This window comes from Coenobita brevimanus, chromosome 14 (assembly GCF_032717465.1).
Source record: "Coenobita brevimanus isolate Jiangsu-jjx chromosome 14, ASM3271746v2, whole genome shotgun sequence".
Taxonomy (NCBI): domain Eukaryota; kingdom Metazoa; phylum Arthropoda; class Malacostraca; order Decapoda; family Coenobitidae; genus Coenobita; species Coenobita brevimanus.
Genome location: NC_136967.1, coordinates 27,666,089 through 27,688,009, shown reverse-complemented (window position 1 = coordinate 27,688,009; position 21,921 = coordinate 27,666,089). Strand labels below are relative to the sequence as shown.

Genomic DNA, 21,921 nt, shown 5'->3' with positions numbered 1-21,921 from the left:
CCCTAATGCATGCCAACATTCACAGAAAAGTTACCACTCATTTTATCATTCACTCTGACCTGGGTGCAAGCACTCACATACAGTAATCACTCCAATATCCGACGTAATAGAGCCATAGGTAGGTCCGGATATTGGTTCTGTCCGGATATTGGGCCCCAGCTTATGGATTTGTACTTATGGACCCTAACTCAGAGAAACACCTATACAACTCCCTCTGGACATGCATAGCACCTATTTAAGACCCAAATCACACCAATAAGGCACATAAATGACTGAAATAAATGCAAAAGAAACATAAAATGAGGGTTTTGAGAAAAGAAACATAAAATGAGGGTTTTGATGTAGGTTCATACAATATTAAACATTCTGGTTACTGGCTCCAGGACTGGTACTTATGGACCCTAACCTAGCCTGACTCAGAAAAACACCTTCCTACTGCACATGCATAGCTCCTAACACCCTATTCACACCAATAAAGGACATTAAAGAGTGAAATGAGGTAAGTATAGTATGGAAAAAAGTACAGTATGAAACATTCTCATGTCCGGATAGTGGGGATGTTCGGATATTGGGCGTCCGGATATTAGAGTGATTACTGTACATAGCCATGATCTTTCTAACCAACCACTCCTTGATCCCAAGCTTTCTCATTGCCCACCTCACCACCTCCCTAATGACTCTGTCAAAGGCCTTCTCTGACTCAACAGAAACAAAGTATAGTTCCCTTTTTTTCCGTATATTTTTCGTGAAGCTGTTGGGCAGTGAATATGGCATCAGTGATCCCTCTTTCTGGCCCAAACTGTAGCTGCCTCTCAATGTTCACTCCTGTTATCATACCTTCTAGTACTCTTTCTGTTACCTTCATTATCTGGTCCAATAGTTTTATGTCTGTTTAATTTCTCTGTTCCTGGGCATCACCCTTCCCCTAATACACATTCACAATAACACTCTTCAGCTAGTCATGTAGGACAACACACTCATATATACTGTAATAGAATTTACCAGATCAGTAACTAATCCCACTCCTGTATCTCCTGAAGTCTGCAACACGTCAGCAGTCAACCCTGACACACACCCCTTCTTCCCCAGCTGCATCTTGCCAGTTTCCATGCTCACAGTAGCAGCATCAGTCAAAGACCAAAGACAAACACTGGGTCCACTGACTTCAAACCTTCCTTGTTCTTGTCAAGCTCCTCATCCAGCAGCTGGTTGTAATGTTATTTCAAGGTGTCTTAAATATCCTCACTGTCCACCACTACCTTTCCCTTATCATTCTTCACAAACTGCTTACCTATGATGTCCCTGTTTTCCTTCTTTGCCTGATTTGCCACCTTAACCCGCCACTTCCAGTTGACATACATATACATCTGAACATTTTGTCACTGTGATTCCTGTCGATGTATATAAACATGCCACAATTGGAACGCCGTCATTTGCACATTTTTCAAATTTTGCGCGTGATTTTTGGTACATATACATGGGACACCTTCCCCTACCCAATACCAGGAGGGGACAATGACTTACCCCGTGTGACCCCTACCCCCTGCACGCCATTGTCTCAGCAACTCAAGTGTTACCAGTGACCTGGCCAGGAAAGACATGTTGTGCCACGGTACAAAATTCAAGGCCAGAGTGATTCCCCAGTCAATGACAATGTGGAGGACAAAGTTTACACAGTGTTAGAGAAAGAAACAGTCTTAAATGATGATCAGGTGATGTCACCTAAACAGGTGCAGTATGTTGATGTGTTTGGTGAGTGAAACAACACTTATATCGCCTATTTTACTGTGTGAAAACCAATATACTCTTGTACTACATATAAAGTCATACCAAATAAATATATTGGTGATCACTCTCATCTTAAATGTTGGGACCAACTGCCTAGCCCCGGGCTCCTACATTCCTCATGGGACAATGTAGTATTGGATGATGGATGAACTATTATGAGTGGTTTGGAATAGTTACCCCTCCCATAGAACATGTTTTCTCTGGAGCCAGACTCCATAGAAAACACAGCCAGGTAAGGGTGTTGTTACCTGTATCAGCATTTTAAACCTCAGGTAAGTGATTTCTCCATGAATTTTCGATGTTTCTCATGAAAAGCGGAGGTTTTAGCAAAAAAAAAAAAAAAAAATCTGCCGGGATTGGGGGAGGTCATCGATTAAAAATCTGCCGGGATGGGGTGGGTTAAATACTATATTCTTTCCGTCATTGCTAGTTAGGTTATCCAGTACAGGCAAACCCCGGTTTAACGATACAGTTAAGTAAAAATCCAGTGCTTGGCGGGGTATTGTATCTCAGTGTAGATTTAATATGTAAAGTATTGGAATGTATTTTGGAGCCTTGGATTTCCCCCCCAACCAAGTCCTAAACCCGTCCAAATGAGTCCAAAAACAAGTTTATAGGCAATCTGAATGGCCTAACAGTTGTAAAAGAAGCTAACCTAAGCCTAAAATTAGTGCCCATCTCACTTTTACCTAGTCAGGGTCACTGGAGAATGCGATCTCCGTCTCATATTCAAACTTGGTAGAGAAGAAGCAGCAGCATTGTATACAATCCCACATTAGATGGTTGCGGGACAATTAAATAAACATCTGTTATGCATAACAAAACTTTATAAATGATGCAGAATTGTCCAGGGTGCGAATTGTTACGACAGAGAAGTGTTGATGTTTGACAGGGAATGTGATTGATGTTGCAATTGCGATAGCCTTTTCAACGGTCCCTCTTATGTCGTTTTACTTTCTGTTCTGGTTGCTGAGCTCCATTATTTTCTTCTCTCTTATTTTCCAACATTTTTTTAGAAATTCCTTTGTATTTTCAAAGCCTTTTCCCTTGAGCAGCCTGAATGTAAACACGATTTATCGATCGATGATGCGATCGGGATAGCCTTTTCAACAGCCCTCTTTATGCTGTTTTAGTTACACTTCTGGTTGATGAGCTCCTTTCATTTTCTTCTCTCTTATTTTCCAACAGTTGTTTAGAAATTCCTTTGTATTTTCAAAGCGGTTTTCCTTGAACGGCCTGAATGTAAACACATAATTTATTGATGTCACAGTTTTCATCAGTGCATAACATATTTACTCTTTAAGGCTTTCATGATTATTAATATTTATTTGAAATTATTATTATGTATTCCATGATAGGTTAGATGTTCAATGGTCAAACACGAAATTTTCTTTGTGGAGCCGCCTAGTTGTCCACACTTTTGTACCTCATCAGATGGGCGAGAATCTGTACCTTAAATGACAGTGTTCACTCCACCTGACTAAACACATTGATGTAAGTCTAAAAACAGTTTATAAAGCAACTTAAACACAAAATTTAAGTTAAAATATCATCAAAATCTGTTTAAAAAAAAAATAAAAACCCATCGCAAAACCGGAGGTTGGCCTAATATAGGCAGGGTAGGATGGTATTTCTACCCCTATCACTATTCCGGGGTATCACATCTAGGGATATTGTAAATCGTAGTTTGCCTGAAGAATTCACTGAGACTCAGATTTTGCTCTGTATGCCTCCTTTCTAGTCCTACGCTTGCCAGCCAAGTATTGCTTTCTGTTGCCACCCCTTTTCCATTCCCAGAAAAGTCTTTTTCTCCTCAACTGTGGCTTCTATACTTGGATCCCACCACCATGGTACCTTTTGTCTTGGAGAGCCTCTTGTCCATCCGCACACAATTAGTAACTCAAAAGAGGTTGTTCTTGAGAGCTCTGTAGTGTTCATTAACACCTTTTAACAGCTCCCTGTTCAGCCACCACTCTATTCATCTCACTGTAGAAGGCATCCCTTACTGCATGGTTTTCCATCTTCCATATTTTCTGCTTGGGTGCATAGCTTCACTTCTTCACCATCCACATCTTGAGCACCATGTCTCATATCTGTAATTTGTGTTGCTGCACACACACTTTGCTCCATGCAGTATGATTTTAGCACCAACTCTAATCAGTCCTCCTGACCAGGAACTAGTCAGTCTGGCTACTATTTCCCCCAGCTGATGTGTATTCAGCCTACTCTTTCTTTTCCTAAAATGCATGTCGCACACAGTCATGTTCATTGCCTCCCCAAATTCAAGTACGGTATCCTTTCCCCTTCTGCATTCCATGTACCATATGCACATCGCCCTTGTAATCCTTCATATCCTTGAGCTGCTTCATCCACACGACCATTTAAATCCCCATCCAAAACCATGCTGTCATCATCTCCCATTCCTCCAGCCACACATATCAGGTCATCCTAGAATCTATCATTTTCTACATCATCCAAGCCAACCTGTGGGACCTACACTGATATATAGCTGAAATCATGAGTTTCCCAAACAATATTTTCTCTGCTGAATTGGGATGAGGTCAGAGTGTGTGACCTCAGGGATAAGGGACTGAGTAGGGAGGCTGCCAGAGATCAAGCAGCATGGAGAGCTACCATTGGGTGACCAAGGCCTACACATGCAGGTATTTTGGAACCTTTATAAATGGTACGATATGAAAGAGTAATCTTTTCATTCACTCTCATTACATTCGTGACACATTCATCCCCTTTCCCTTCAGCCAGCACACCCACACCACAATATCTATGTACTCTGCCAAAACAGCTTATTCCTGCACCCCTTCCCAGCAATCTTCCTAGCTGATCCTCCCCTGAATCTGACTTCCTATATGCAGTTGGTATCCACCCATCTACTCATCATTTCTCCCACTTTTCCCACTCTGCCTTTCTAACTACCCACATTCCATGATGACACTCTGAATCCCTTGGGTGATTTGATTTCCAATAAATGAAAAAGGAGGCAGACCACAGGCCCTTTCCACGTGCACAGTCCCAAATCCGGGCATGGGACCTGAAACCCACGGCCCACCAGCCGAGGCCAGCGGTTGTGGCAGTGACCTCAGGGCACCCTGCCAGGATAGTTATAGGGATACCCTCCAAGTGCACCTTGGCATTATAACTGCTCTGCCATTATGCACCCACTGATAGGGCAGCCTCCTGGGGTGGTACTCCCAGGTTGAGGCCTCTCTCTATTGGGTGGAAGCAACAGCCTGGGAACCGCAATGCCCTGTACCCTCTGGTACAGGTATGAGCCCCATCCCATCCTGGTCCCATAACTATGCTGATGGAGCCTGTGCCATACTTCCCCTCAAGTCTGCCACTTAGTAGTGTGAGCAATGTTTTCTGGCATAAGTTATGGAATTGAACACTATAGGTATGTGCCTCTTGGTGTTTGCTCCTATGCTGTACTACCCCACTACAACCTCAGCTCTTCCCCCTAACACAGACACCTGCCTCTGTCATCAATGGAAACTTCATTGCTAAAAGCATTGCCTGGTATGAAGACAATCAAACCAACCACCGAGGCCCTGACATTGCTTCACAACTTAGCAGCATGTAGGGTCAGCATCAAAAGTCCTGTTGCCTCTCCTGCTTCGTCCATGGTCTATGAAAATTAGTGTGGTGAGTAACCTGTAGCAACTGGTATGGATGACACTGATATGTGGCCATATAAAATAGTCAGTGTAGTATGCTGTGGATTCATCTTTCTAAGCCCCAGGAGAGAAAGTAGGAGAGATGACAGGACTTTTAGTGCCAGCTGTACAGTCTCGGTGAAACCTCACAATACACTCTCATCCCATACCAGACAAGCTGCATTCTTTCCTCCCCAATCACATCCTGTTCACCAACACTTGCACTTGTCACCACCTGGCAAAAATAACCCAAACTTGTTACAGATTATCTCCTCATCATTTGGGGACTGGGGTGGCTCAGTTGTAATGTGAGTAATTTGAGATCGAGAGGTCAAAGGTTCACACCATGCCTGGATAGCTGCCTTTGCTGGGAGGGGTAGTGCTCTCCTGTAACCCTAGCTGGGCTATATGATCTATCTAGGTCTGTCTTGGGGGGAATAATTCATCCAGTCCCCGTCATTAAAACTACAGAAGCACAATCTGAACCAGAGAAGCCATACACAAACTACAAGAAAGCAGATTGGACAAAATTCACAGAACAACACTTCAGCACACTAAACAGCACACCCATTGTCAACATTAGAAGGCACATTACGAAGTTCAATGCAGACAAATACCACATTCCACGAGGCAGCATAAGATATTACGACCCAAACTTGACATCAGCGATTACCTGCCTTATAGGACAACACAGGACTCAAACACAACTCATTTCTCCCAGACACACAAGATACCATTACAAAGCTCCAAGAACTAAACAGTGCGATCAACAACAAAATTAGCACAAAGAAAATGGAAAACCTTTCATAGCTTTACAAAGTACTTACCTATAATGAACATGTATCTCCAAAATCCATTATGCCATCACCTCCAACACCCAACATACCGTATCGCACCTTACAATGAGCAAGCCAATACACTCGCACACCACTACGCAAACATAAGTCGTGTAACACCAACACACTGAGCCCTTTCACTCAATTGCAGTGCATCCCCCTTCACTGCAGGAGGAACATGTAACACTGTCAAGAAAAAGAACTCTACAAGCACAGGGCTAGATGGCATCAGCAACCTACGCCTGAAACATTTAGAATCACAAGGCATCCAGGCCTCACAGTTATCAGCAGCTACCCATGATTGTGTACACTGAAGCATTTCCAGTAGTTGGATACATGGAACACTCATCACTATACTTAAACCAAACAAAGACCCAAGACTTCCTTCATAAAGACCCATAACACTACTTAGCACACCACCCAAAATAACCGGATGTATCATTTTCAACAGGGGTACTCTCCGTGTCCACCTTACTTCATCACAACATTGATTCAGGGCACTGCATTCTATAAACACCTTCTAACTAGTCTCACACAACATGCATTGGAGGCATCTACTCTGTGACACCTGCACAATGCACTTTTCCCGCAACAATAGATATTAGTAAAGCCTTCGATGCTATCCCAGGTTGCAAAATAATCACCAAGACATACAACACAAACATGGGGATCAACACCAACCGCTGGCTTGCCACTTACATTCATGAACATGAAATTTCCCTAATGGAGTTCCACAGGGCTCCATTCTCTGACCCACACTCTTCAGCCCATGCATGCATGAATGATATTCCCACTTCCCAACTACCCACAAACATTGCCTTACATGCAGATGACATTGCTATAACAACCACACACCACATTGTAGACACAGCCTACACTCTGCAACAGGACTACCTCAACACACTTCACACTTGAGGTGATGGCAACAGTCTGATGATTGTCCTAGCCAGATCCACCACCACACTCATCAGCAATAGTAAACACGAACACATATTCTCTCCCTGCATTACGCTTAACAGTGCATGTGTGCCACACACTCCCTCCCCTGAGGTCCTTGTGTAATGGGGTGTATAAAAGCCCGTGTTACTCGGAGGCAATGTGGGGAATCCTCTCTTTGGCTCAGGGATAACGTGCGCACGTATCAAGCGCGGGGGCCTGAGATCGAATCTTGACCAGGACAGTGATTAATTTGTTAAGTTTCATTTCAGTTATTGGTTGGCAAGGGTATGGGATGTGAGGCAGGGCTTGGTTGGCAATTTGATGTTGGTCCTTTGTTAGCTGACAGCGTCCCTGCCCTCATGCTGGGGATGGGCTGTTTCGGTGTGGTCCACAGCCTCCCCATGGTGGCTTCCAATGCTTACGCTACTTTGTGTGCTCGAAACTGACCAAATTAATCACTAAAGGGAGAAAAGAGGGATGTAATGGGGTGTATAAAAGCCAGCGTTGCTTGGAGGCAATGTGGGGGATCCTCTCTTTGGCTCAGTGGTAATGTGCGCATGTATCAAGCGCGGGGGCCCGAGATCTAATCGTGGCCAGGACAGTGATTAATTTGCTAAGTTTCATTTCAATTATTACACTTGGAGTGACATATGACACTTTACTCACTTCCAAAGACCATGTACAATATATCAAGAGGCAGTGCACACCCAGACTTAGTGCACTTAGGGCAACAAAAACAAATTCTCTCCTTACTCAACAAACAATACATTAGATCAGTGATGTCCTATGTCTCCCAGTCATGGGCTTCTATCCTGACTAATATCCACTACAACACCTTGCAAATCATTCAGAATAACCCCTAATGCATTATCACTGCAGAACCAAAACCACTCCTTCACCTCACACTCTAAAATTAAAATCCTCTCTGTCAGAGACTGCCCTGATATGAGAGGCACACAATACTGTCTGTGGTGGTAGGTGTTGGCAGCCATCATCAACACACTTGATGTAGTGTTGCCTACTTCTTGCTTCGCCTGTATCATTTTTCTTTCTGTCTGTTCTCCTCTCGTCCAATTTCTCTCATCTTACCTGTCATTTTGTTTTTGTTTTGTTTTGTTTTTGAAGGCTCCAACATGCATGCATGCATCAGCCTTAGTCACCTAATGGCGGCTTTCCATGCTGCTCGATTGCTGGCAGCTTCCCTATTTAGTCCCTTATCCCTGAGGTGACACTCAGTGACCTTGTCCCATGTCTTTTTTGGTTTGTCAGTTGCTACCCTACCCCTAACATTAACATTTCTCACTTTCTGTGCCCAGTTATCATCCTCCATCCTCTCCACTTGCCCAAAACATCTCAATCTACCCCTTCTCATCACAGCACCAGTACACTCCAGTCCCATCCTACCTCTCAACTCTTCCATCGTAAACCCCAGGCTTCGCACTCAGGGACGCACTGCACATCCACCTAATTGTTGCCGTTTCTGTATGTTTCAGCCTGCGAATATCCTCTTCCATTACTGCCCAGGTCTCACTACCATACAGCATTACACTCTTAACACATGCCACATACAAAGATCCCTTAGCACAGAGGGAGAGCCCTCACAGTGCCAGGAGAGGCAATGGCTCCCTGAACTTCTTCCAACCACTCTTTTCTTCAGCCACAGAGCTAGCTTCAGCTTTAGCTCTAGCACATAACATGTCTCCCAAACAGGAAGTGGTGCCAAGGCACAGCAAACCCGTCTCCAGCACTCATTTTAGTGCTGACGTATTAACACAGCAGGATATATAGTCGAAGATACCACATATCAGAATTGGAGTAAATTGGGTGAACAATGACAATTTTATGCCCATTTAAAATTTTAGGCCTGACCCACTTGACATTGACCCCCCTACTGCTAAATGGGGGGTGACCCCCTTGATGTAATGAGGCATGTTATAGGATGCAAATTTGAAAGATGCACCTTATGGTTTTGGTTTCATGTTGATATGACGAATTTGAAAGGGATTATGGTGATTCCCCCCCCCCCCCACACAACCTGCGCCTTGGCCCAATTTGGCCCAAAATTTAATCAGGTAATCAGAAGGTCATAGCCCGTCGTCCCTGAAATTTTAGTCAAAATCGCACCAGTAGTTTTTGCGTGAAGTTGTTATTGGATGGACAGACAGACATACACAAACAAACAAACGGACAGGCAAACTGAGTGAAAACAATACCCATCCCCGAGTCCTGCCCTGAAAACTCTTCCACACTCTTTTTATTATTATTCTTTCCTTTTCAGGTAGCTTTATGTTGAGTAACAAGCCTAATGGTTTCCTGTAAGCCAGGGAACCATATACATTGCTGGGTGTTAACCATGTAACCAACCCATATGTGTTCCCTACAAGTCTGCAAGTGGGATGGCTGAGGGTTAGTGCGCCTTCTCGTAAAATAAGCAACTCAAACGGCCACCCTTTATGGGATTATGGTGGCTGGCTATAGATAGACAGTTCAATGGAGCAGCCTGTGGCAGTACGCAACACCCCTGTTTTTACATGACAGACTTACACCGCTTATGCCAGTAGGCACATAATACAGTGACCACAAACATTATCAAACCCTCTGCAACTATATCCCACCCCCAGGCATTCCAACACTAGCAGTGAAGAAGCACTTACACTCACTCTGTGTGCAGGGCAGTACAACACCACAATCACAACACTATACTGCAGTACAAGTCCCCTCTCCTGACATCCACCCAATGAATATGTCCATAAATAGAGATGGTTGAGTTCACCCAGCTTGACTTAGAGCAGGACATCACCTAGCCCTTCTCAGGTACGAGCTTATATTTGGGTTGGATGGAATTACAGATGACATGTGCCTGGCTTGTAGAATACGCCCACGCAATGTAGCACACATAATGGAGCAGTGCACAGCATATTCCACACTGAGATGCTGACACATCATTGGTTCTTGGAACCTATGGGACAACCCCATAAGGGCAGTTGCTTCCCTGCATTGATGGATCTTCTTGGTCAGACAGACCAGGGTTGAGTAACGACAACAGCATACAGGTACAAATACAGTGGGAAAAAAATCACGTGTGGAGATTAATGTCATCTGATGTTTATCTTCACCATTGCAGTACTGTATTTTGGTAGTCTATCCAGGAAATGTTGTGAGTAGTTTTTTTTTTTTTTTTTTTTTTTTTTTTAAAGCATGAATAACAATTCATATCAGCTGTCCTGTCTAGACTGTAGATTTCCAAGGGTACAGGGATTTATTGTATTTATTTTTACTATTTATAGATGCAAGAAGTACAGTATTTCTAATGGTACATCCCATTGGTTCATCATATCCAGTTGTCCTGCATGGCTTCTGTCCCGAGGTTACTGGATTACACCCATTTTTCTGTATAGGAAGTGGATGAAAAGGGAAATGCAGCCACCATGTTAAGAACATCATTAAAATTTACAGGATTCATGGTATTTGAGTTTCCGTCATGGAAGTGAGGGTCATTAGCGATTAATAAATTCCAACATTCTGTTTTGTTCAACTGAAACTGTACATTTTAAAAATGTTATTTTTTTCTTTTTTTCCAGAATGGTCAGAACCAAGGTTATCATTGACACTGATGCAGGAATTGATGATGCCTTGGCAATATTCATGGCACTTGAAGCCCACAAGAAGAAAGAGTTGGAGGTAATAGCAATCACCACAGTTCAGGGCAACACGCAGGTACATCATGTTAATGCCAATGTACAACGGATTCTACACACTGCTGGTCTGATGGAGGTAAGAACACTTTTTAAAACTATCATACATAGGTATTCTGTAATATATTTTGTGCTTGTCAAGAAATGTTCATCATTATTTAGAGTATTGTTAACATCAGATATTATATGGATGCCTGTAAACAGTAGTTCATAAACAGTAGTTCAGTGATCTAATTCTGTTGAACTAAAAACAGGACAGTCATCATGTTGATATACTGTACAGCTGGTGGGCTAGGGGTCCCAGATCCATTGCCTGGACCTGGGACTGTGCAGTGAGTGGGGCCTATGCTATGTCTATCCCCCTTTATTAATACTGAAGATGACAAAACAAAATAAGTTTCAAAGCAAGCCTGAGGACAGTAAATCACCCAAGGGGATGAGGGTGGGTTCATGGAATGTGGGAAGTTTGAAGGGAAGAGCGGGGGAAGTCGTTGAGGCATTCAGTAGGAGGTGGGTGGATGTGGCGTGTTTGCAGGAAGTCCGGTACAGGGGTGGATCAGCCAGAAAGATTGTTGGGAAGGACTGTTGCTATAAGTTGTTTTGGCAGGGGGGGACAGACGGATATGGAGGTGTTGGTGTGATGGTTTGCAGAGAAATGGGTGGAGTATGTTATGAATGTTTAGAGAGTACCGGTAAGCGATAGGATATTGGTAGTGAAAATTCTGTTGGGTAGAAAGATAGCTGCGATTATATCGGCATATGCTCCACAGGCAGGATTGGATGTAGCAGAGAAAGATAGATTTTGGGATGATTTAAAATATGTAGTGGGTGGTATGCAAGATGATGAGATAGTGATTTTGGCAGGGGACTTAAATGGTCATGTAGGTGAAGCAGCACAAGGTTATGAAGGAGTGCATGAGGGATGTGCGTATGGTATAAGGAATGCAAAAGGGGAAAGGATACTTGAGTTTTGGGAGGCAACGGACATCATTGTGTGCAACACATATTTTAGGAAAAGAGACAGTAGGTTAATTACATATGAGTCTGGGGAAATAGCAGTCAGATAGATTATTTTCTGGTTAGGAGGGCCGATAGGAGGTTAGTGAGGGATGCTAAAGTTATAGGAAGTGAGGAGTGTGTGCAGCAGCACAAACTATTGATTTGTGAAATGGTGCTTAAAGAACAAGTGATGAAAAAGTGGACTTATGTACCTAGGAGGAAAATGTGGAAGCTGAAAATCCAAGTAGTAAGGAATGCCTTCTATAGCGAGTTGAGGAGAGTGGTGGCTGAACAGGGAGCTGTAGACAAGAGGCGTTAATGAACAGTACAGAGCCCTCAAGAACAATTTCTTGAGAGTTACTGATGTAACATGCGGTTGAACAAGAGGATCACCAAGACATAAAGTAACTTGGTGGTGGGATGAGTGTGTAGAAGCTGCAGTTAAGGAGAAAAGAAGGCTTTTCCAGGAATGGAAGAAGGGTGGTACCAAAGAGGAATATTTGGCTGCCAAGCGGAGGGCTAGAAGAGAGGTATACAGGGCAAAGTCTGAGTCACAGAGACTATTACTTGATAACCTAAATCATGGGGAAAGGAAAAATATGATATTTAGGGTGGCAGGTCAGGTGAAGAGGGATAATTGGGATATTATAGGTGAGCAGTGTGTGAAGAATGATGAAGGAAGGGTAGTGGTGAACAGTGAGGATATTTAAAGATGCATGGAGAGAGCATTATAACCGGTTGTTGAACGAGGAGTTTGACTGGGACAGGGAAGGTTTGGAGCCAGCAGATCCAGTGTCTGGCCCTTGGCCTTTGATTGTTGCTGCTACTGTGAGTGAGGCAATAGGCAGAATGAAGGTGGGGAAGGCAGCAGGTGTATCTGGGTTGACTGCCGAAATGTTGAAGGCCTCAGGCAATATAAGGTGAGGTTAGTCACTGACCTGATAAATAGGATTATTTATAAGTATGTTGTCCCAGATGATTGGCTGAAGAGTGTAATTGTAAATGTGTATAAAGGGAAAGGTGATACCCTGGAAAGAGGAAATTATTGAGGTATAAAGCTTTTAGATCAGATAATGAAGGTAATGGAGAGAGTTTTAGAAGGTGTGATTAGAGAAAGAGTGAATATTGATGAGATGCAGTTTGGGTTTATGCCAGGTAGGGGGACCGCTGATGCTATATTCATTGTTCGACAGTTTCAGGAAAAATATATTGGTAGGAGAAGGGACCTTTATTTTGTTTTTGTTGATTTGGAAAAGGCCTTTGACAGAGTCCCTAGAGAGGTGGTGAAGTGGGCAATGAGAAAGCTTGGCTTGGAGGAGTGGCTGGTTAGGGTGGTTATGGCTATGTATGTGGGTGCTCACACCCAGGTAAGAGTGAATGGAGATTTGAGTGATGAGTTTTCCGTGAATGTTGGTGTGCATCAGGGGTCAGTCTTGAGTCCCATGTTGTTTATCATGGTACTTGAAGCCCTTTCACGTGACTTTAGAAACAGACTCCCATGGGAGTTGTCATATGCTGATGATTTGGTGTTGATTGCAGAGAACGAAAGGGAGGCAGAGGAAAGGTTTTGGAAGTGGAGAGATGGTATGGGACACAAGGGTTGAAGGGTAAATGCAGATAAAACAAAAGTGACAATATCTAGGGTTGGTGGCAGTACTGTCAAAGACGAGGGAGAGTGGCCATGTGCAGTTTACCACAAGGGCATGGGAAGTAATACCTTTATTTTGTTTTTGTTGATTTGGAAAAGGCCTTTGACAGAGTCCCTAGAGAGGTGGTGAAGTGGGCAATGAGAAAGCTTGGCTTGGAGGAGTGGCTGGTTAGGGTGGTTATGGCTATGTATGTGGGTGCTCACACCCAGGTAAGAGTGAATGGAGATTTGAGTGATGAGTTTTCCGTGAATGTTGATGTGCATCAGGGGTCAGTCTTGAGTCCCATGTTGTTTATCATGGTACTTGAAGCCCTTTCATGTGACTTTAGAAACAGACTCCCATGGGAGTTGTCATATGCTGATGATTTGGTGTTGATTGCAGAGAACGAAAGGGAGGCAGAGGAAAGGTTTTGGAAGTGGAGAGATGGTATGGGACACAAGGGTTGAAGGGTAAATGCAGATAAAACAAAAGTGACAATATCTAGGGTTGGTGGCGGTACTGTCAAAGACGAGGGAGAGTGGCCATGTGCAGTTTACCACAAGGGCATGGGAAGTAATTCCGTCTTGTGCGGTGTTTGTGATAAATGGGTGCAAAAAGATGTAGTGGTATCAGAGGTAGACTGCAAGATAATGCTGATTTTATGTGTATGGCGTGTCGGGGTGAGCAGGTGGAGATTGTCAGACGTGAAAGGATTGAACTTGCTGGTGAATCTCTTGAGTGTGTGGAAGAGTTTTGTTATTTGGGAGACATGTTGTGTGCTGGAGGTGGGGCTGGAGCTAGCTCTGTGGCTAGGGTGAGAAGTGATTGGAAGAAGTTCAGGGAGCTCTTGCCTCTCCTAACATTGAGAGGACTCTCCCTATGTGCTAAGGGGTCTTTGTATACAGCATGTGTTAGGAGTGTAATGCTGTATGGTAGTGAGACCTGGGCAGTGAAGGAGGAAGATATTCGCCTGCTCAGACGTACAGAAATGACAATGATTAGGTGGATGTGCAGTGTGTCCCTGTGTCCAGGGCCTGGAGGGGCTGGGTTTACAATGGAAGAGTTGAGAGGTAGGATGGGACTGGAGTGTATTGGTGTTGTGATGAGGAGAGGTAGATTGAGATGGTTTGGACATCTGGAGAGGATAGGGGATGATAATGGGGTGAGGAAGGTGAAAAGTGTTAATATTGGGGGTGGGGTTATGAGGGGTAGACCGAGAAAGACATGGGACAAAGTCATTAAGTGTGACCGCAGGGTTAAGGGACTGAACAGGGAGGCTGCAATGGATCGTGCAGGGTGGAGAGCCGCCATTAGGTGACCAAGGCCGACACATGCAAGCATGCTTGAGCCTTTAAAAACGAAATGAAACGAAACGATTAAGACCACTGTAATCTTTCAGTTTGTCAAACAGTGTCAGGTATTCAAAAGTTTCCTTGTGCTGTACAGTTAAAAGAAATTCAAATTAACTTCTGTATTGAGTGATTGTTTAATGTCAATGAAATTAATAATTGTACATTGCCCAAATGCCTAGTGCCTGTGATAAACAGATGTGTTGGGAATTTGGATGTTGAGAGGCATTTCTATAACTTCCAATATATGTACTGTGCCACAGATGCAGAAAAATTATCCTTGTCTGCTTTTCTGCTAAGGTTCCTGTGTATGGTGGAGCTTACAAGTCCCTTGTGAAGCCTTGGGATCATTCACGCCAAACCCATCATGGAACTGATGGGTTTGGTGATGCCTCTCTGCCTCCCCTTGTTCCTGCCCCTGCTCCACTTCAGAACCAACACGCTGTCTGGGGACTCTTAAGTTTGGTCAAGAAATTCCCAAGTGAGTACTGAAGAGCCTGAGTGAAAATGAAATATGTATCTGGCATGAGGCATCCCCCATCAGAAGGTCCCGGCAAGCACTGTAATGTTTTATTTTTACTATGTTCAGATGCTGTTATTCACCATAAGATATATTTTTGAAATTGGAGGGGTTAGGTACAGCCATACTGAATCCTTTCAGGACAAGGCAGCTCTCCCAAACTGAATAAAAGTACTTTGTGATAGCAGGAATAAATAAAACAATGTTTGAAGAGGAAGATCTGAATTGGAGGGAAGGCACCCTGATGGAGGGAGGGCAGTGCAACATGGAGACAGTTTGCTGATGGCCACCCCCCTCCAGGATTAAGGTTTCTATAATTAGATAACTTTTGGCACATTGGGCCCCTTATCATGTAGGATATGGGACCTCCAGTTGTATGTCTGACCAGGGTTTTGTAACCAGTCTCCTTCAAGTTCAGCCCAGAAAACATATTGGAAACTGTATCATATTATAATGCTTCATGAAGATCAAACTACAACAGTAAGACTTCAGTATGACCTTATTGTAACTTAGCTTTGGAACTACTTTCAGCTTTATTCTGTCTTTTTTCTTACTTATATATTTAGCCATGTTCTTCCACTGTCTTTATTGTCTGTGTCCTCCTCCCATCCACTTCACAGTTTTCCTTCCCATTATCCCAGTATCAGAGATTATGGATGATCAGAACATATGGAGTCTCGTAGCATTTATCAGACTGTTTGATCATCCGAGCATCTCTGTTTAAATTATCATTAGTAGGAAAATGGTTTATGACGATAACCAAGTGAACACTGTGCTATTTCCAGTAGGATGATGACTCTATAGATCATTCAGTCTCTGTCTATCCTTCTATAACTGGATGCCTTCATTGTGGAGGGGTTGGCCACAAGCAATTTGTCTCCGTGTTGCCCTTTCCTTTGCCATCAAACTGTTCTCCCACCATTTCAACACCTCCCTTTCTAAACCCTGTCCCTCCACCTCTTTGTTGGTGTCCATCTGCCCCCATCCCCTTTCATGTCTCTCACAAACAGTACACTTCCATGGTCAGTTTCATATTCTTTTTTCTATCTCCACATGTCCAAACTATCTCAGGGTACTTCTCTTTGCACTTCCCAGTACATCCACATCAATATTACAGTGCTTCACACAGTGAGACCGTGCTTTAATGAACCCATTTATTTTGAACTTTAGATTTAGACTTGTAGAAAGCATATGACAGAGTAGATAGACAAGGTATGTGGAAGGTATTAAGAATATATGGAGTGGATGGGAAATTGTCGAGTACTGTGAAGAGTATGTACGCGAGAGCTAGGGCTACGGTGCGAGTGGATGGTGAGCTGTTGTGAGTTCTTTGATCTAAATGTGGGACTGAAACAGGATGTGTTATGTCCCCATGGCTGTTTAACCCGTCACGTCCCGAGGTTTTCCTCACCTATGACATCCCCCAGTCCCGAGCCTATTTGGAAAAAAATTTTTTTTGCTAAAACCTCCGCTTAGGTCGAGAAATGAAGGAAAATCACAAAGAAAGTGGTTCCCGCGGTCTAGAAGTGGTCCGTACAGGTGCGGTCCCCCCAGGCAGGTGTGGTGTTCTGTAATGGGCAGGATATGCGCTTACATTTTCTGTGGTAAGGAATAATGGGAGAAACAACACACAACACCTCTATATTTATTGAATTTGAACAAATAAACAATAACAGTAACAATATAATGGATTTCAGACACATATATATGAAAAATAAGCATTGTACCATCGCGTGAGCATAGCGAGTTTGGTCCGAGTCGTAACATGCTATATGCTAAGTGTCTGGTATGAGTCAACCTATCATTTTTTCTACTTGTATACTTCTGTTTCAATGACATTTTACCAATTACAACTGTTTGTAAGTGTTTTCAGATGTTTTCATTCATTATGATGACATGCAGCATAAGTATAGCGCACATCAGCTTAGTAAGCGCACTCGCTATGACTCGTATTTCAACATACCAAATTGTTTTATCACTTTCCAATTATTTTCCCCTTTACATAGAACCTTTCCTCCACCACTTTAAAGGTTTTCAATTATTTTCATTCATTACAAGGGCATTTAGCGATATGCTAGCGCATATTCACATAGCAACCACGATCTCAAACACTCGTGTTTCATCATCTACTTTATTTATTCACTCCAATTATAATTTCCCACTTACATTACACACGTTTACACCCCTATAATGCACTGTACATACTGCCATTATTTTTTCAAGTGAGCGTGAGAATATCGCATGAAAATACCCTCGCAAGGAATGTTTCGACCAACATAATACTCACACACGTATATACTAATTCTTCACATATATTACACACTTTACCACTTGCTGACTTTTATTTTCACTAATATGTGCCTTATTCATTCAAGTGAGCGTCAGGAAATCGCATCTCTATACACACGCTATGAATATTTGACTTAGAATATATTTCAGCACTTACAATAATTTGAACTTATATTATACCCGTAAGAATTTCCAATAATAATAATTATATAATTATGGGCCGTATTTATTGCACTGAGCGACAGAATATCGCATCATAAAACCCTCGCTATGTAAGTTTCAACTTAGGGCAGATTTATATACTTACATACAATGTTTGCACTTATGTTCTATCCGTATGCACTTTATACTAATATTTGGAGATCAACATGACTGATAATTTCACTGAGCGTCTGTCTGTCGCATTTACCTCATAATTTCTGCGTCCTTTCGCATTCACACCATACTAAAATTGCATCAACATGTGATATTCACTAAAACATGGGTGAATACAGAGACCCACGTCACACTGCACGCACTTGTAGCGGGTGTCCTTCCTCTGTGTCGTGAGTCTCACCTGGGATTTACTGCACACGTGACACCTGCGTTGGGGCCTAGGTCTGTTTGGCTGGGGAGGGATAGGAGTGGGGAAATGGCGGCCGGATATTCTCAGGGGAGTTTGTGCAATAGGGGCAGTGCAGGTGCGATGTTGGGGCCTTTCAACAGCATACCTTGCAAAGATTTCTCTTGTGAGCTCCCTCACAAACCCTTCAAATGTTTCCTGAACTCCTGTTGTCATGACGTGAAGGTGGTGGCAATGCAGAGCAGTGATATCTAGCAAGTGAAAGAACAGTTTCTTATACCACTTCATCGTGGTCCTGGCACACTCTACTGTCGATATCATGGAGTCTGACTGGTCCACGAGGCGCATGTTTATATTGTAATCCATGACACACTCAGGTTTCCAAACACGACACCTGTTCTCTCTACGGTAATCTACGGAATCAGTACGGTGCATCAAGGGGCGGTGAACCGTGGACAAGAGGCTTACTTCTCTGTTGTGGTTCCACATTGTTGCAAGGATGTTGTTGGCTTTGAAGAAGACAACCTCATTCCTTGCAAGTTTCCGCCCTACCTTGGCCATGTGACGCCGGTTCACCTTTACGGTTCCACAGACTCCCGTTTCATGCGTGTGAAGATAACGAGCGAGAAGAGGGCTAGTGTACCAATTGTCCAGGTAGAGGACGTGACCACGATGAAGGTAGTCTTCTATCATCGTCTTTACCATGGCTCCCGACAGTCCAATACTTCGATCTTCTATTATGTCTGTCTGTGCACTGTTGTACAAGACTATGTCTTGCACGTATCCAGTCCTAGAGTCGCACATAACAAAGATCTTGAACCCAAAACGTTGCCTTTTGCTGGGTATATACTGTCTGAATGAAATATTGCCTCTCCACAACACGAGACTCTTGTCTATGACGAGGTCTCTATAGGGATAGAATGAGGAACGAAAGGTTTGCCTGAGGTGATCAAAGACCAACCTAATTCGCCTCATTTTATCAGTGTTGTTTGCATTTGCAGGGTCATGAGCATCATAGAAATGGAGGCAACTTAGAATTTGTTGAAACCGATTACGGCTCATCACTTGACCAAATATTGGGGTAAACATAACAGGGTCCCTAGTCCAGTAAGCAGGAATTCTATTCTTTCGTATAATACCCATCAAAAGGACCTGGGCAAAAAATAAGAACATTTCTGGAAGGGAGACAGGGTAATCATAGATGATAGAATGCCTTCTCCTTGTTCCCAATCTTTCACTCTCTAGGCGCTGGGCACTTGCAAACAGGTTGGTTTGGTATACAATCTGATCAACAAATGCCTCACTGAAAAACAGGTGGAAAAAATCCAACCTGGTGGAATTACAGTGAATTCCTGGAGCAATGCAGCCAGATCGCCCCTGCTCAGTGAAGGGGTGAATGAGGGGAGAAAAATCACTCCCATCCTCCCAATTCCACGACACAAATCCCTCGTCCCCATCATCCCCATCACCGCCTTCGTCTGGGTGGGGAGGAGATCCTGGTTGGGGAGGTGGGGGAGAAGGAGTGCGGAGGGCTTCCCCACTGTCACTCCTCTTCCCTCTGCCTTTACCCTTTCCCTTTCCCTTACCCTTACGGCCTTGAGGAACATTTGGGGGCTGTGGGGATGAAATAGGGGAATATTGGGGAGCAGAAGACGTGCTGGGGAGTGGTGCCTCCCCACCTTCCCCCTCCATGACAACACCACGTGCTTTCTCACGCACCCTAGCTCGACCACGTGTTAGGGGATATTGGGGAGCATGAGACGTGCTGGGGAGTGGTTCCTCCCCACCTTCCCCCTCCATGACAACACCACGTGCTCTCTCACGCACCCTAGCTCGACCACGTGTTAGGGGATATTGGGGAGCATAAGACGTGCTTTGGAGTGATTCCTCCCCACCTTCCCCCTCCCTCACAACCCCACGTGATAAGGAACGCACCCGCACTGGCCCACGTGATCCATTACGCCGCCTCACACTACGTAGGGAGAGCAATGACTCACTCACGTCACTCTCACTTTCCCTAATCCTCCCTGGACTTTCCCTTTCACTCCCCACTCCCTCCACTTGACTTCCTAACTCCCCAAACAAAATGCTAGGCCCATACTGCTCATACGACGTGGTGTGCGCTCTGGGCCACGATGTGTTATCACCTCACGTCCATACCACGTGGCAGCACATCCCACGGCTCCGTCATCGTCCTCGAATTCTGGTTCCAAATCACGTTGGGGATAGGGATAGGATATTGCACGTGCCTTCTTTGCCTGCTGCCTCTCTCTAGCAGCACGGTAAGTCATGTACTGCTGCTTCCCAGGAGACGGAACTTCCTCGTCACTGCTGGTGGTTTCTTCCTCCTCTGGCTGCACATAATCCTTGTCCATATCCTCGTCGTCCAGTGGGGAATCACTGTCGCCGGTAAAGGTGTCCAGGGCGACTTGAATTTCGCTGTCTGAGAGACCTCTCTTAGCCATGTCTGAGCAGGACCATGGCTACCAGGTGAGTGGACGAGTGGTGGGCTAGCGCGGGGTCGCCGAGTGTCCCCGCCTGGTGGCAGGTAGGGGAAGGTCATGTGAGGGTACGTACCGCAAATCAAGCACGAATTTTGAAAATTGTCAAAATTATGCACATTGCAATTGCACGACGTACCGGTATGTCGCCGGGACTGGCAAATGCAAATCGTTGCAACGTACCCATACGTCGACGGGACGGGGCGGGTTAATGTATTCATGGATGGGGTTGTCATGAATTAATTCGTGACATAGTGTTAGTATTATATTGGGAACGCTTGGAGAATGTTGAAATCTGTAGAGTTTCGCTCAGTCCGTTAACTGCTCGCTTTTGCACTCAGATTGTAACGAGTTTTCATTACCTCTGTCTTCTATAAGTGATTTCTGTATAGACAGTGCGCTTCACTGAGCGATAATTTTTGTGTAATTTTAGTTTCCACACATTGCTTCTCTGACTGTTGAGTTGAGCCGCGCCCATTTCTCGTGCCTTTATGCCTGGCTTGGTTACATTCGTCAGGTGGTGTTGGACAGCCATGGGAGTAGAGTTGTTCAGTGCAGTGCTGAGCAAGACCCTCATCGCGGCGGCTAGTCTTCTGTATTTCTTTAGTTTCCTGTATCTCCCCACCGAGTTGGTGATCGGCGGTAGTTGGACCTTAGCAGTTAGAGATGCTCAGCCTCTTCGCAGCTATACCTCCATTCCCTCCACTGACTAGTATTTCCGTTCTTTTTCCTAGGATTAAGATTCATTAGCTATTTGAATGTTAGTGAGTGGGTGTATTTCCTTTGCATTGATATTTGAATTCACTTTGAGATTCTTGTAACGTAAATTTTTGTTGTCCATCCATCCATTGCCAGACGCCATGTATCCCAAACGGGGTGGCCAAGGGCTTAGAGTTAATTGTTTTACAGAGAGGGGCACTAATCCTCCACCAACCCCACTTGACACGTAGGGATGCCAACAGCATCTGGTGTTCCCAGGTGGTCACCCATCCAAGTACTAACCAGACCCAACGTTGCTTAACTTCGCTGATCGGACGGGAAGCGGTGTACTCAACGTGGTATGGCCGTTGTAATTAATAAATTTACAGTTCCTTTCTTTGAGCTTAAAGTAAATGTAAAGTCGTGTTTTGATTTCTCCACATTG

The 21,921-nt window shown here is 44.1% G+C and overlaps 1 protein-coding gene and 1 non-coding gene across 2 annotated transcripts in view; one reads left to right on the top strand and one right to left on the bottom strand.

Annotated features, from left to right (window-relative positions):
* The first annotated feature begins 10,816 nt into the window (after window positions 1-10,816).
* Window positions 10,817-21,921, top strand: part of LOC145390263 (uncharacterized) — a 355,704-nt gene continuing 344,599 nt past the window's right edge. The window contains exons 1-2 of the mRNA XM_080265244.1: window positions 10,817-11,008; window positions 15,206-15,386. Of these exons, the coding sequence (XP_080121370.1) occupies window positions 10,817-11,008; window positions 15,206-15,386 (373 nt within the window). The remainder of the gene's footprint in view (window positions 11,009-15,205; window positions 15,387-21,921) is intronic.
* LOC145390508 (5S ribosomal RNA) lies at window positions 21,731-21,849 on the bottom strand. The gene has a single exon (XR_013895656.1). It is a non-coding gene; the product is annotated as a 5S ribosomal RNA (ribosomal RNA).